At 32.4% G+C, this 15875-nt stretch overlaps 2 protein-coding genes across 8 annotated transcripts in view; one reads left to right on the forward strand and one right to left on the reverse strand.

The window, feature by feature from the left end:
- The window catches only part of LOC118188531 (dimethylglycine dehydrogenase, mitochondrial-like), a 147954-nt gene that overhangs the window by 37739 nt on the left and 94340 nt on the right, over positions 1 to 15875 (forward strand). For all 6 annotated transcript variants that reach the window (XM_085811052.1, XM_085811047.1, XM_085811051.1 and 3 more), the window contains exon 4: positions 14610 to 14708. In XM_085811052.1, the coding sequence (XP_085667178.1) occupies positions 14610 to 14708 (99 nt within the window). The remainder of the gene's footprint in view (positions 1 to 14609; positions 14709 to 15875) is intronic.
- Positions 1 to 15875, reverse strand: part of LOC118196501 (THAP domain-containing protein 2-like) — a 176379-nt gene that overhangs the window by 12632 nt on the left and 147872 nt on the right. Inside the window, exon 3 of one of the 2 annotated variants that reach the window (XM_085811056.1) lies at positions 3805 to 3888. The exons of the other annotated variant lie outside the window; for it this stretch is intronic. Coding sequence (XP_085667182.1) covers positions 3874 to 3888 — 15 coding nt within the window. The 3' untranslated portion in view covers positions 3805 to 3873. Of the gene's footprint in view, positions 1 to 3804; positions 3889 to 15875 lie in introns of those variants that run through there. 2 annotated transcript variants of the gene reach the window in all.

Here is a 15875-nt window from a genome sequence, read left to right on the forward strand (position 1 = left end):
TTTATATAATCATAGCCATGAAGAGTATGATGAGAATAAGAGAATAAGTCCCCCAGGAAAGGAGGAAAGAAAAATTGGAATGGAGTAAATTAATTATTAATGTGAAACAGAAAAAAATAGGAATGTGCAATTTTATGATTTATGTCGTGTTTTAAAATCTTTATGCTCGATACTTATAAGCTTGAAATAACAAACCGTAACGTTAAAATTCCTTACAGATTTTTATCGGCTGTTTATTGGTTAAAGTTGATAATGGCAAAATTTTCGCGAGGACAGAGTAAGATAACAGAATAATGTTTACAGTTAATGATAGAACAAATGACAGAATGACTCAAAAACCAAGGCCGAGTGTCAACGTGACAATGACATTCAATTTTAGACACAATACAGTGATTTTAGGACAAAAGCACTTAGTTATGATAATTTTCAAGATTAAATATAATTGAAATGTTATCAGATTTCCTATTTCGATAAAAATATTCGTATGAAGAATGAATGATCAAAACGTGGAAGAAAACGAAGATTAAAAAGGATATCAGATTAACTAGAGGAAATTTTTTTTCTATTCTGCCGTGAAAATAAAAGATAGGCCATGCAACAGAAAATGTGACGTGCTAACGAAGCTGCTAAAAGATGATGCAATTATATATGGAACACTTCAAGCTCTATCACTTCTAATTAATCTTTAAAGGCAATGTCTTAAAACACTCAGTCTTTCAGGATAATAAAATATTTGATATACATGTTTTAAATTGATAATGTTAATTAAATTAAGGCAATGATGTCCTTTGCCAAAATGAAACACCTCGGTGAAATTTGAGTCTCTGATCACTGTATGAATGCCTAATTTTCCTCGTAATTCTTGATTCGCAGGAGAAATTAGCTTTTATTTTGAATTAAATATCATAAAACAAAAGACCAAATTTAGATGATTATTTTACATCTTCTGATATGTCAACTTCTTTCGTTTTTAAATTTGAGGGTAATGTAAAAAACACTTTGCAGATGCAAGATGGTGCTCCTCCACACATCATCACGTGTGTTTGGTAAGTGCTACAACAGCACTTTGGAAGTAGAGTCATCTCCCGTAACTTTTCAGTTTCGTGGCCACCGCGATCATCCGATCTCACACAACGATGGACTTCTGGTTCTGGGGTTATCTGAAATCTAAGGTGTGCACATCAAATCCATAAGGTTTGTCAGAATTGAAAGATGCCTTAACGTGAAGTACTGCAACGTTGCGTTCGTCATTGTTGTCAGCAATCTCCCGCATACAGTATAGTATCGTCTGCGAAGATGGGCACGTTGAAACCTTGTAATTTAATAATTTTTTTTTTTCCTCTCTTGTGTTGCCACTGGTCGTTTACAATGTTCTTCTTTGCAAATGCTTTACGCTGGCAATTTTCGTCATACGTGCGTCCTTCCAACGCCATTTATGGTGCTTGAATGCGTTGATCAATTTTCTCAGGAAAAAAACTGAATGTTGCCATTTGAAAATTTCGAAATTTTTCATTGTACCCGTAACCGTGAGAATCCTGTTGTTTTACATGATCAAAATCTCGAGTTCATGCCTTCAAATAACAATATCTGAAATTTCATTTCGATTGGTTGAGCGGACAGGCCTTTGGGAGCTCATATATTGGAGAAATTATTACTACCCATTTTTTAGACATAAAAAACGCAAGCTGAATTTTGTCAATCTGCTGACTAGAACGGGAAATATAAAATTCTACCCCTTCACTTTTCATGATTTTTAGGGCCAAAATGAAAGTCGGCCCTGATTAAGCCGAAACGGAAATTACAGCACCGGGCCATTAATAATAACAGCTAAGCTCTGTCTCATTAAATTTAAACTCTTTTCCCCCTACTGTTTACCTGCTTAATGTTTTTTAAATATTGAATTAATTTAAATCTTCTAGATATGGTTGAAAGGAAACATATAAAATGGGGGAAAGGCTATGAAATAAAGATGGTTATGAAATCACAGCAAATATACATAAGTACTTCTATGAGCGGCATGCCGTTAATTTCAGAAGTTTTAGGGAGAACTCTCGAAGAAAGTCATCTTGGCTGCGTATTTAAGCTGAGAGCTTTGGATCTTTTAAAAGAGAGTACTATGTGTTTTTGACAGACGCAATGGGTATTTAAATTGGGTGTACTCCAACTGCGCTAATGAAAATCCCCCCCGGGTCGAGCTATAGTCCAACTGCGCCAATCAGAATTTCTTCCCCCTGCTGCCTACAGGGTTACGATTTAACTTTTCGAAGCCAATTGTAGCCAAGAGGAAAATAAAAATAAATAAATAGAATTACATATCACAAGAACAAGTAATAAATATCTAACAAGCAGGCTAATTACTTGAATAACAGTAATAAATGCGAGAGCTAACAAAGAAAATGAAAGGTATTGGTAAGCATACATGTTAGCATTACAAACATCTTTCATTTATTATAATAATATCATAAATTAAATAATTATAAAGCATACAAATTATATTTTTAATAAATTACATCAATAATAGTCAAGATGTCTGAACTAGACTGGAAAATTAATAGAGTTCACTAGCGTGCAAAATATTATTCCATATCAAAGTGTGTTAAAGTGTGCTAAAAATATTTTTTGTTAATTGAAGTAATCATGTAAATGTTTGCAGAAATTAAATTTAGTTAAATTAAAAAAAAACTTAGCATGAAATCGATTATAACAACATTACTATGCATTTGGAACACTGACGTATAAATTGTAAATAAATTCAAATTATGCTAAGAAGTTTTTTCTAAAATTTATCCAGAAGAAATGAATTAGATAAACAATACTGCAGATTAATATAATCAATCAGGCCTCTCAATAAATAAAAACTTATTTTTTTAACCAAAAATTAAAAATTGGGATGCAAAAGTTTGAGTAATATACTTGGAAATATCTGAACATATAATTAATTAGAAATGTGTAATTAAATTAATAACAAGCTAATTAACAGTAACATTAAGCTTAATTTCATTCAATCTAAAACAAGCAATCGATCAGGAGCTCCGCATAACTGAAGTTTTAATGCTATTTTACGTAGATTTGCGTATAAAATAAAAGTTGCACTTGTGAAACAAGTGAATAATGTACTGATAGTAAACAAGAATTAAAATACAGTGGTTAAAAATGTAACTACTTGTCAGAAGGTATGCAAAGTTGCCATGGCTAGAGAAATTGAATGATTATAGAAAACTCATAAAGTTAAGCGCTACAGTGTGAAAAGAAAATTCTGGAATAAACATGTTAAGAAAGTTAGATGGAGAAATAATCCTTAATTTATTGATATCCATATAAACTCTATGCTTTTGGAAAACTGTTACATATAATTTGCACCGAGGTATCAATCACCGAAACCGAGTTAATTTCTTTCCTTATTTTTTCTTATTAGAGGGATTTGTAAAAAGATATGCTAAGGTAAAGGTGAAAATTTTTGCAATATTTTTAAAGAATAAATTAGAAAAGTATTTTTACTTCATGAACTCAAATTTTTACGCTACATTTTTACACAGTAAATAAGTACAAAAAAAAAAAAAAAAGAAAAAAGAAAAAAAGAAAAAGAAAAAAAGAAAAAAAAAAAGAAAAGAAAGAAAGAAAGAGCTGGGGGATCACTGGGACTAACTCGGGTCGAACTACCAATGTTTAGTGACTTTTCCGTTTGATCATAAGAACTTTTGAAATTAGGCTGAACAATATATTAAAGAAAATAGAATATACAGCACAAGTAAGAACAAAAGTGGGCTGAAATAGAGATTTACATGTTTAATTAATGAGTTAAACTTACCTGTATGCCATTATGAAATAGTAGGAATGTAGCATAAAAGCATGAGTGAAGAAGGCAATGGCAATCTAAATAACTGTAATCTAAATGTATAACATTATCAGTATCTGCTATTAATTTCAATACTGCTGAAAAAATTATAAATGAATTATATTATAAATCACATGAACTCTTTGTATTATAAATTACAACAGTTAGAAATATCATTAGCGTGATTTAGCGACCATCTTTGTTAACAAATAATTTCAAGTAATTAATTTTACAAATAATTCAGCCTGAAACTAGGTTAGAAAATAAGCTACATGCTGAAGATTAAGGTTTGCCAAGGTGTTATCTTCTGTTAACTAGAGTTGTGATACAAGAATTTGTAAAAATTATCATTTAAGTATAAATTGGAATAAATACAATACAAAGTATATAAATTCTACATACACGAAAACTTGAGTACAATGCAACAGTATGTGAAAAAGGAATGGATTAAAAGGGAACGGAAAATCTCAGGATAGGAATATAAGGGAGTTTGATTTTTTTTTTTTTTTTTTTGTTGTTGTTAATTATGAAAATTCTGCTGATGCTCATAATTATTAATTTATTAATTAAATGTGTATTAGAAATTAAATGTATGCCAAAGTACATCAGGTGGAAAACAGAATAAATATATAAACGTTTCTAGTATTAAAATATGGAATTTGTAACAAAGTTAAATAACCTTAAAATAACTTCAATGACTAAAAATGGAAAGCTTAATACCGGAATATATTGCAATAATATTAGTATGAGTTTAGAACGACTTAAGAAGTCCAATTTTTAGATTTAATAAAGAGAATTATTTTTAATTAAATTAGAACTGTTTACCTAAAATGGTAAACTTGAAAGTTAAAACCGTTCTGCTATCTAAGAAGATTTGTTAATATTTATCTAGACAAGAAACTTATTTAAGATGAGCTACAAATCCGATATTTGATAGGTTGATTATGTATCAGTTTTGTGTATTTCATTAATCTATCAATCAGCGACTAAAATCTACAACTTGGAAAGTTTTTAATTCTTATAGAGAATAAAAAAGATCTGGCTCATCATTCCTTTAAGCATCATAAAACTTTAAAATGAGTGTAAAAGAAATTTATTTTTACTTTAGCACACGCCAGACTTTAAATTAATATTTGTTTTGCATGCACAACTTTTACAATGTTGATAAACGAAAATAAAGGCTAGCAGTCTCAATAGAATGTCCCATTAATGGCGATAAATTACTTTTTGTAGCACCCAATCTTCTTGGGAAAAAAATAGGGGACAGGAAACGTCGCGCAGTTCGTATATTAGATAAGTGGGGGGGACGGGGATCTTTGATCAAATTCGGCGCAGTTCGTACCCTACCTTTAAATTCTACCAGCTCTAATTAAATGTAACTATATCGGCGATCTCTCGTCGCCGATACGTTAATCTGATGCGCCGGTAATTTATTGAACCAGCTTAGAGCTTAATATATAATTGTGTAGTCTTCGAGGAATGATCAACATTTTAAATTTATTTAACTGTTCTTAGGTATTGCTTTGCCATAAACTGTGTTTATGAGCCGTACCCTGTTAAAATTCAGTTTAATAAGTTTAAATAAAAAGCAAGACTTCGTAAGATTTTGTCGCGCTATTACAGACACAGCGATAACTCGCTACGTGTCTGTTAAGGTCATAAGACTAACATTTCGGTTTTAGACCAAACACAATCTTATCAAGTCATTGTAAAAGTTTTAGATCCATTTGAATTTTAGAATTCTAAAATTCTCTACCAGGTCATTATGGCCATTGTTCCCGAATTATTTACATTCTGAAGCGGGCGACTGTAAGTTAAATGTTTATTAACCTATTCGTCCACTCCCACCAGGATGTAAATGAATGATGAATATAAGACAAACTTGCTAAATTTAACTGAGAACTTTTGCCATCTCGACTGCTGGACACCTTAACACTATTTTCGCCAAGCTTCTACATTTATTTGAATCGACTTAGCCTTTGCTAGCCGTGTTTTCTCGCATGAGTCGAAAGCCTGATCCTAAACTCAAAGGCAGAATTATCGTGTGACTTCATATTCTAAGTTTTACTCTGACGTTTTGGTTTCTGTTAATCCTACAAGTAGCGGAGCCCTCTATTATATAAGACATGTAAGTTGTGAAGCCAAAGATCTAATAGATAGCTTTATTTAAACCTTTTTCCGACATGGTGTTACTTCACTGGAAGATTTAGGACGGGGATCTCTTTACCGAGTTAGTCACAATTTAAAATTTCAGATAATTAAGTCTGTTCAAAGTATATATCAGAACAAAATAAGCAACGAGTTCTCCCCTCCCCAATCACACATACGTATAATTTAGTTACGTGTGCTTTTTGTATGTATCGATATGTTGAAAATTCCTGATTACAGTCTGTTTGAAGTTGCTTTTCGCAAAGAAATATCATTTTTTTCGCATCAGTAATTTCAATAAACTTTTGCTTAGAAGAACCGACTTCTCATGAGACATGCAAATAATTGATGCTAGCTTCCCTATAATTTAACGGGCGTATGTTTTCATGTTTTTCAGTAAATCCACAAATAATATTTCGGAAAGAAGATTTTGTTTTATCCGTGCTAGAAATAGGTAACCTTACATAGATCCGATATTAGCTGAAATTACAAGAAACAAAAGGCAACAATTTTCTGTTTAAGGGAATATATTGTTCGGGTTCGTAATAGACTGAATGCACACAGAACCGATAATAGCTTGATAAAGTTTATTTTACCAAAAGAAACACTTTACAGTTCTGAAAACTTTACACAAAAATACTCCTAAGCTCTTTTCAGTATCACAAAGTACAAACGGTAGTGCCGCCCAACCGGTATAGTGGTTAGCGTCGCTGACTGCCGTGCCGAAAGGCCTAGGTTCGAATCCTGGAGAAGGTATGGAGGTTTGTAAATGTATAGTGTCGGTGGAGCATGGCGGCATTCTAAATATGCGTCTAGCCGAAAGTCCTTTCGTGTGATTTGGTGGAAGGGCAGAGGGGTGGGAGACCTTCGGACCCATGGAGGTAGGAACATGAACCTTATAAGAGATAGACTAACCTAGTGGGCGGGGCGCGCGTCACCGACATGTCGGCAAGAAAGAGTACGGACGATCTGGTTTACTTCAACACTGAAACCTATGGCGTTTGTATCACATAACTCTTTTTAATCATTAAATGTGATACGTTGTATAATGATGAGATTATAAAAGCCACAGTTTTTTCCAAATAGGATTTATTATATCTCATTAAAGCATTTTTTACTGCATTTCGCGTATTTTTTTCACGCGTAATTCTTGTACAAACATCTTTACTTTGGTAAAACAGTAAAAACTCTAAGCAAAAAATTTATCAACTTAATTTTGCGTAAAAATAAAGTAAAATTACATAAGATTGATAGTATGCGATGCTTTGAAATAAATAAGGTAAAATTAAACAGGGTCTGATATATTTTTTTTTAATTTAATGAACATTTTGAGGCAGTGATTTTCCGAACTATAATAGCATTACAAAACGATCATATTTATTTGATTATATAATCATTAAATTATTAACATTAAAGGGGATTAGTTATTTTAATAATTCATAAAATTCGGAGCATAAAATTTTCTGAGCGTAATGAAGGAAAAAAAAGATAAAATAAAATCTAGAAGCACTCTTTTTTTTTTAAGTTTTTTGTGTTACCTATAATTATTGAATATCATGTTCTTCTCCCGTAAACCACATACATTTGAAAACAGCATATCTTTAGAATTTCCGCACTGGAGATAAAACTGTTATTTTCCGTACAGTGCTCGCTCTGAACTCGTAGAGTTTGTTAATCATAATTTCGTTAAAGTTTTACAAAATATGAAATAGATTAAAACAAATTCGAAATTCGGCCGTCCAGATGCCTATGTTCGGGCGGAGGATTACATTATTAAAAATTTGATAGCTCTAGATACTGTCGTTTTTGTCACAGTGCGAGAAACATACATGTATTCATGCAAATTCTTCATTATTTAATTTCTTTAGATATAATACGCCCACCAGCGGCCGAGCGGTAAAGTCGCTGAACACTGGTAGTTCGGTCCGATGTTCGAATCCCGCGAACGGGCTGGCTGCATGGGTGTTTTCGTGGTTTTCCCCATGTGTAACGTGTATACGAGCGAGTTTCCCTTAGAAAGTCCTCCACGAAGGCATCCCTCCCCTTAGGCAGATAGCCCTAGTGTGCTTTGCCATAATTAAATACACCAACACCTTTAGATATAACACAGGGCGATAATATTTGGTAACAACAATTTGCAAGGAGACATGGACATTTATAGTAAAACAGCGCAAAATACCGCTTCGAAACTAACAGCCTTTCTAGGTTACCGCCCCTTTGGGCTAATAAATTAAATTAACAGTAAATAAAAAAAAAACTTATGCAGAACTAAAAATAAATTTTAAAAAATAATCACTATAAAATACAAGCAAAATTAATTATTACGGTTAAATACAATTTTAATATTAGAATTAAATGTATAAAAGTTTGTAAGGAGTCAAAAGTGATGTATTATGGAATCTAATTGAAATAAAATTCCTTTATAGAAATTGTTCTATAATACTCATCTATAATTTTAAAAAAGCCGCACAATTTAGAATTTTAAACAAAACTTTCAAAAATTCATTTTTAAATATTTTAGTATTTTTTACTTATTTACACCAATAAAAGCATAAAAATTGCAAGAGAAAATTGCTTGTTTGAAATTTTCTATTAGTTCAGATTTAAAACATTATTTTCTAAAAAAAAGGAGTTACAAATTTCCTTACAGCATAGGAAAAGCTAAAAAAATATCCAGCCCTGAAAGCAAGCAATAGCTTTATAATTATTTGGAATGTTAATTATGCTTGATAAATATGCTACATTTTTAAAAATCAATCTCAATTTCAAAAATAAAAATATGTAGAAATTCTAATTTGTGAAATAAGGCGCTACAACCAGCTTTTTCTTGACAATTATACACGCTGCAATAGGCAACCAATGTTAAATTTTTGCAACTCGTCCCTACTCCTCCGGATATGATCAAGGTGACAGCCGGCAACGCCTCAGACGAGGGAGAAAACCCGTTTGGGTTAGTCTATTTCTTATAAGGTCCATGGGTAGGAAGTAAGATAGAGTGGCCCTAAAAAGGTTTTTCCCGTACCCTGCTCTGAAGCACTGGCGATCCCTACGTGGTGACCAAAACATTGGGTCATTTACCATTGAGTTCAATGGGATTTGACGCGTTCGGATGTAAATATTTTGTAATTATGTCGCAAATATACATATAAATGTATATATTTTCTTTTTCTACAACACTTCAGAGTCCTAAGTATATGAAAATAACATATTTTTAAACATTTCATTCTGAAAGGAATTAAATGCTATACTTTTCACAGAACAGTTTTCTCAGAATGGTTTAGTTTGAATGAAATATTTTCATAAGTTTTCGTTAATTACATTAGAAAAAAAAATTAAGGTAATTCGATTTTATTCGGTTAAGGTACAAAAATTAAGATCAAAGTTTATTATATTATTAATATTAAAATTATGCATTATTTCTTTTCTATTTATAGAGCTTCTTCTTAAAATACTTTCTTAAATATGACATGATTTTTTGGCTTCTGAGGCATCTTTTAAATCGAAAAATATAAGTCAATTTATAATTAATGCTCTATTCGGTTCATTTTAAATTAGAGATTATTAGAAATTAGCGAAATACTTTAAATAGTACTTAACTTTCTCTGAACATTTCTGAAAGGGAATAAAATAAGGATTTTATTTTTAATTAACCCAAATAAGTAAAACGTGTAAGCCCAAAGTCATTATTTTTCAGATATATAAAACTAAAACGATGAGTTTAAAATGAGGAGCAGTAAAGCCTCTCCTCTAAAAAATTTTAAAAGGTACATGTTACAATAATATATCGATGTGAAAAAAATTTGTTTTATTTAAAACATTTTGGCATTTGGAACATAAAATAAAAGTAGCGAATACTCTATCAAGGGTATGGAAAGACGTATACAATTTTAAAGGTACCGTAAGGCATTTTTCATTTTTTAAGCATAACATTTTTGTTAAAATCTATATTTTTGTAGTTCAACAGCTTAGAATTTTATAAAACAAATTCATAATAAAAATCGCTGTTTTTAGTTATCGAAAAATAACCAAGATGTGATTTTTGCGTAAATGTCACTAAACTATACAAATCCATCACACTATGAATGTTTCTTTCACGCGAAAGTGTCCCTTTTTCGATTTGTATGGAACTGACGTGTGTCGAAATACTATCAAAACTCTGTCAAGCGAGCTTCTGAATGTAAACAAAGAACACCCCATTTGGTGACCGAAGCTTGGAAGCAGTGCTTTACTTCTAGTGCCGGTTGGCCACTCCTTCCTTTCTTACCTTCATGCTCGGACCCGTCTCCCCCCCCCGGGATGTTCTCCATCAAAATTGGAGGACGGACTGAGCTAAATCGCACTGTCACCTGAATGGTGCTCAAGGCTGTTGCCAACGGCAGACGTAAACTAGTGCTCTTTGCCACGAGGAATTTCGTAGGTCAGCATAAGCAACAACAACACAATCAGTAGTTATATTTCGAACTACTAAGGACGTTAAACACAAGGTAATGCGAAACGCATCTAAAAGGCGAAGCTCACACGATCTCTCAATACTCCGCCGCCAAGAAATGTCTTGTACCTTCTCGATATTACTGGAAGGCATATATAATTCTATAATTGCATATATAATTTCACTAAAATTATCCACTTATATACTAAAATTATTTACATATATACAATCGTAACAATATTAAGATAGCATAAATAAAGTGTAAAGAACTGGATTTAGTTAACTCTCAAGAAAAGAGTGTGGAGGCGAAGATTGTGCGAATAATCTCTTGATCTATTTCTTACCTCTCTGTTGGCCGCAATGTATTTGCTAGAATTTTATACGATCATTATTTGTTTAAATTGAGAAAAAAAAAAAATGTAAGCCTGCGTTTTATTTATTCTGAATAAAATTTTACTTGTAACACAATTGTATTTGTTACAGAAATTAAATATAAAAATCAGCCGAACGTCAGATCTTGCAGCTAAAACAGAATTTATCAATAAATAAATACAAAGTCAGTTTAATCTGAATGTGTCAATTTACCATTGTTCGTAGACATAGTGGTGCTGTATTTGAAGCTTTGATTGGTCTGATAAGGTGTTCGTGTTTCATTCTGTGCGTTATCCAGTTTTATATCTGAAGGGTTTGCTGTCCTTTTAGTCGTTAGAAGATTAAACGAAAGAGAAAATCATGTACTTTGAGCCGAAATTTCTTCCCGCCACACAAAAGGGGAACAAAGTAGGTTGCAAGTAAATAAACGCTCTCCACTTAGCGAAGACCTCGCAATTTTGCCATCCTTATTCGAGAGGTTAACTTTTTAAAGTCAGATGTCTTTATTTGGTTTAAATTTAACGATCGTTTCCCAAAATTAGCATATTAATTAAGAGCATTAACTTCAACAGAGCAAACTACTTACGTTTTCTCCGTTCGATGATATTTTAAGCGAAATTACTCAGCATACAATCCAATTTATTTCGATTTGATCTTGTTTAAGAACTAAGTACTGAAACAAACTTGAATTGGAAAGACTAAAAATGTTGTTCTTTCTAATTTTGATTTTTAAAGAATTCCAGACAAATTAAGTTAAGGAAAACTCAAATGTGTTGATTTCTAAATAACTGCCTTCCTCAATAAGTAATTAAGTTTATTCAGCTAGCTTGATATTTCTGTCTTCGACATACTATTTAAAAAGCGGTTGCTTTTACTGTTAGCAGTGGAAGGTATAAAGTAATACACACAATAGACTCAATGTGAAGCTTGCAGACTATCCTGCAAGCTTGACATTGAGGGCCATCCAGGGCGGCTACAGTAGACATTCCATAGTCAGAGACATACCAATACTCTTAATTTCTATTCCTATAAATCTGAGGCTCAAGCTGCAATGGGTTGTTCTAGCCCATACGGGGAATAAAGGAAATGAAGCAGTAGATGTGATTCCGAAAAGCTCAGCTAACGAAACCCATGTAAGTAGCATTATTGTGTCCCTTCGCACTCATATCTGAAAACCACTCTAAAATGGGAATTAAAAAAAGGGCAAAACTACTCGGAGTCGAGCACCACAGGCAGAAGACTGTATAATTTTCATTCGAAAGTAAACCATAATTTAAATAGCAGCTCTTCGCACCTCACACAATATCTGACAGGGCGGCCCATATATGTCCTATCTTCACAGATTTGGCCTGAGACAGCGGCCAATGTATTTGTGGCAGTACCGATGACCCAGATAACTATTTGTATGATTGCCTACACACAGCGAAATCACATTTAAAAAGACCAGCTGCAATCAATATGCCGGCATGGTTTAAGAACTCAATTAAGAATAAATATACGCTCAGCCGCATTAAAGACTGCACTATCATTGCTAAAAGCATTGCTGACAGCCTGAGTGATTTCTTTCCTTGGAAACCGTGCAGTCAGCAGCCCGCGCTGTGCATATATTAATTTACCTAATGTCTTTTTTTGGGGGGAGGGGGTTGTTTTTAACTGTGTTTAATATTATGATTAATCCAGCACTCATTTAATGTATTTTATGATTTGCAATGTATTTATTCAGATTTCATCTTTACATCTGTACCTGTGTCTATACCATATTCTTAATTTAAGAAAGGAGAACAAACTAAAAAAGACCTTTGTGGTCAAGAATTTTGCGCAACGAGCTGCAAAAATTAGAAAACAAGGTAAAAAGAAAATTCTTAATGCTTCCGCTTAAAAGTCGTTATGATACTGTGGTTCCGGTGAAAAAGTTTTTAACATAAGTTAAAATAAAGTGCAATGAAAAGTGTAAATACAAAGTAAACGAAATTATCACTAGAATACTTACAAATAAAAAACGCATTTAAAACTCAAATCAAATTGGAAGTAATATGTTGATTGAAGTTAATATTTAAACATTTGAATAAAAATACAATTGTTATATACAAAAATAAGCAAAAATACAAAAATAAGGAAAAAGCGGTAAATGGTAAATTAGCCCAATTCGAATCTCATAATTGACTCTTCAGTGGAAATACATAATGGTTTTCGAATCCAGCTAATTCCATATCGCGTTTCGTCAAAACAGAAAATTGAAACTGTACACGAAACTTTTTGAATATATAACTGATAAAATAACCTAAATAAAAACTTTAGTCTCAATTTCTCTGTTTCATTTCCCGGCGCGTCCGCTTGTAAAAGTAAATGAAAAACACATTAATGGTGTAAGAAAAAACTATACAAACTGGCCTGGTTAGGCAAATGTACAAAATAAAATAAATAGAGAATTGCTATTAGTTAAAAATACAAGATTTTTAGGGAGGACCTTCTAGTTTAAAGAGTTTAAACTTTGTAAACGAAGGAAAAAACTAAAAATTAAAATAAAAAGCGAATAAAATTGGGTCTTGCTATAACCAAATATTAAAGCAAGGAAAAAGAAATTTAAAAAAAAAAAAAAAAAAAAAAAAAAAAAAAAAAAGCAGACCCTGATTGACGACATCTATTGTGAAGAGCTAAGTTTACACAAATGGACGATGGCCTCCAGAAAAGATATCCCCACCATGCACCTTCTTTCCATGTTCTGGTCCTTCTTTCAATGTAACTCGTTTAGCGTGGCCAATGCCTGGAGGAAACAGTACTAAGCTCTTTATATTTTTTATTTATTTATTTATTTTTATTCCGTCGATGGGATCCAACAGGCTGAAGAGCACTTAACCCAGCCAGCTGTTCTGTCAATGGCAAAACGAAATAAACTATCACCATTAAATCATTTTAAATTAATTCAGGACAAATGATGCAGGAAATCATAGCAAACATATCCTGCAGAACGTCAGTTCTCATAACGTATGATGTTCTGCTTCTTCTAACAAGTAATGCGAACATAAAGCATATAAGTTTATTTTCTCCCTCCTTTCTGCATACCTTCGTGGTGTAACGATAGCACACTCGGCACGTATTCGACATGTCCAAGTTCGAGTCCTGGCGAGGGCATTGCTCAGTTTTCATGTCTTCTGCTTCAAAAAGCCTAATAGTAACTCTACAATGGCGCCTGAACTAAAAAAGGTGGTGGATGATGATTCTTTACCACCAAAATTTGGTGACTAGGTCCCCTAATCCCTAGTCTTCCTTTAAAAAATGGTGTAGATAAGGAATTTTCTTCCTCTCTTTTGCATGCCTTCGTGGTGTAACGGTAGCGTACACGGTGCGTATTCGAGAGGACCAGGTTCGAGGCCTGATGAGGGCCTTGCACATTTTTCATGTTTCTTGCTAGTGACTGAACAAGCATTTTGCATTTGCAATATAAATCTTCATACAAAATATGTATATTTTTTAAAATTATTTACCTTTTTTTATTTGGTTATATTTTACGTATTTTCAAGCTAAAATCAAGCAATTTCATACAACTTTTGATTTTCAAGTAGGAATTTCTCAGAGAAGGTGCAAAAGAAATGCTTTTTTTTTTTTTTTTTTTTTTTTAATCAAAACAAAATGTTATCAAAACTTTATGAAAGGGAAACATTTTTGGAAATTCGAATGTTATATAATGACTCACTTTGCTTATATTATGTAGAATAGGCAGTATGATTTTGTACGTTTAAAATAATCATTTTTCTCCCTTTGTTCATTTGATACAGGTTTAATTTTAAATAGTTGGCAATTATTTTTTTTTCTTTCCTATTGTAGGCAGGATTAACAGCACTTTATAACGCTGGTATTAACATGAAGAAAATTCATTATTACAGTATTAATCTTTTTTCTCAATTAGAAGATGAAACTGGCCAAGTAAGTAGTTATTAATCTATGTTTATGCTAATGAATTCATAACATATGTAAAGAATGATCGAATTTTGATGCCAAGCTGCAATTTAATTTGTTCATAATTTAAATTATAAAGAATTACTTTCTTACTCCGTATGTGCTATCGTGCTCTAACATGTGTAGTAGGACGCTTGACCAGCAATCGCAAGATCTTTGGTTCAAATTCCGCTGAGAGAACAGCTGATCTGTAATGTTTCCCGACTCCGAAAGCCTAATATCTCTACAAAGTTGAGTATTGTTTTCTAAAATATCTGGAAAGGATATTCTGTAATTTTGATCTGTCTAAAATCTATAACATTGATAGCTCTACAATGCCTCGATAATTGTCTTTAAAACAATAGTAAAATTTATGATGTTGTAAGGTATATCCTAATTTTATAACAGTTATTTTTAAGTTTATAAACTTTCTTATCTCTTCTAGCTTTAGTTTACAATTCCTTACCAGAATGAGTTTTCAGAATCGCGTTAAATGCACATGAGAAGTAGCAAGTATTTAAGTCAATGTTCCACTGACTTCCAAGAGAGAGAATTAGGAGTCCTGAATAGCGCGCGTTTGCCTTGGTTACGTCTCTCTAACTGTAACTACATTCGGCCGTATTACGTGTCTTTTGATAGCTTCGCTGGTTAGTTTAATCTTACGGGCCAACTAGAATTAGTGTTAGCTTCGGCTAAATCTCTTTAGTTAGTTATTACATATTTCTTATTTCATACATTTTAAGTTAAGCCCAAGTGAAGGATTTGTTGTACGCCCTGAGAAAGGGGCCGTTTGTACATCTTTATTTGGAGCAAATAAAGGGTAATTAACACTTCTTGAGTTTACGTTTCTGTTCGTGGATTTAAGCGATTATTCGCTTGGTAGTTCACGAGGTTCCTCAGCACTTAGTTCAGTAGAATAAAAGGGAGGAACACTAGACTGTAATATGAGATTCTGGTAAATCATCAAGTGCCATAATTCCAACCAGGAAATTTAGAATGCATATAAGCGTTCTAAAACTAGTATTCTTTAAGTAGTTTACTTTTATTTTACAAAATAATGCATTTACTTCAGCTCAAATATTAGCTAATAAACTCAAAAATGTTAATCATGTAATGCTGCGAATTTCATGGAATTGCATGTTATGGACATGCATT

The sequence above is a fragment of the Stegodyphus dumicola genome, chromosome 2 (assembly GCF_044657685.1).
Source record: "Stegodyphus dumicola isolate Sdum_Otavi_A_Nest chromosome 2, ASM4465768v1".
In the NCBI taxonomy this organism is placed as follows: domain Eukaryota; kingdom Metazoa; phylum Arthropoda; class Arachnida; order Araneae; family Eresidae; genus Stegodyphus; species Stegodyphus dumicola.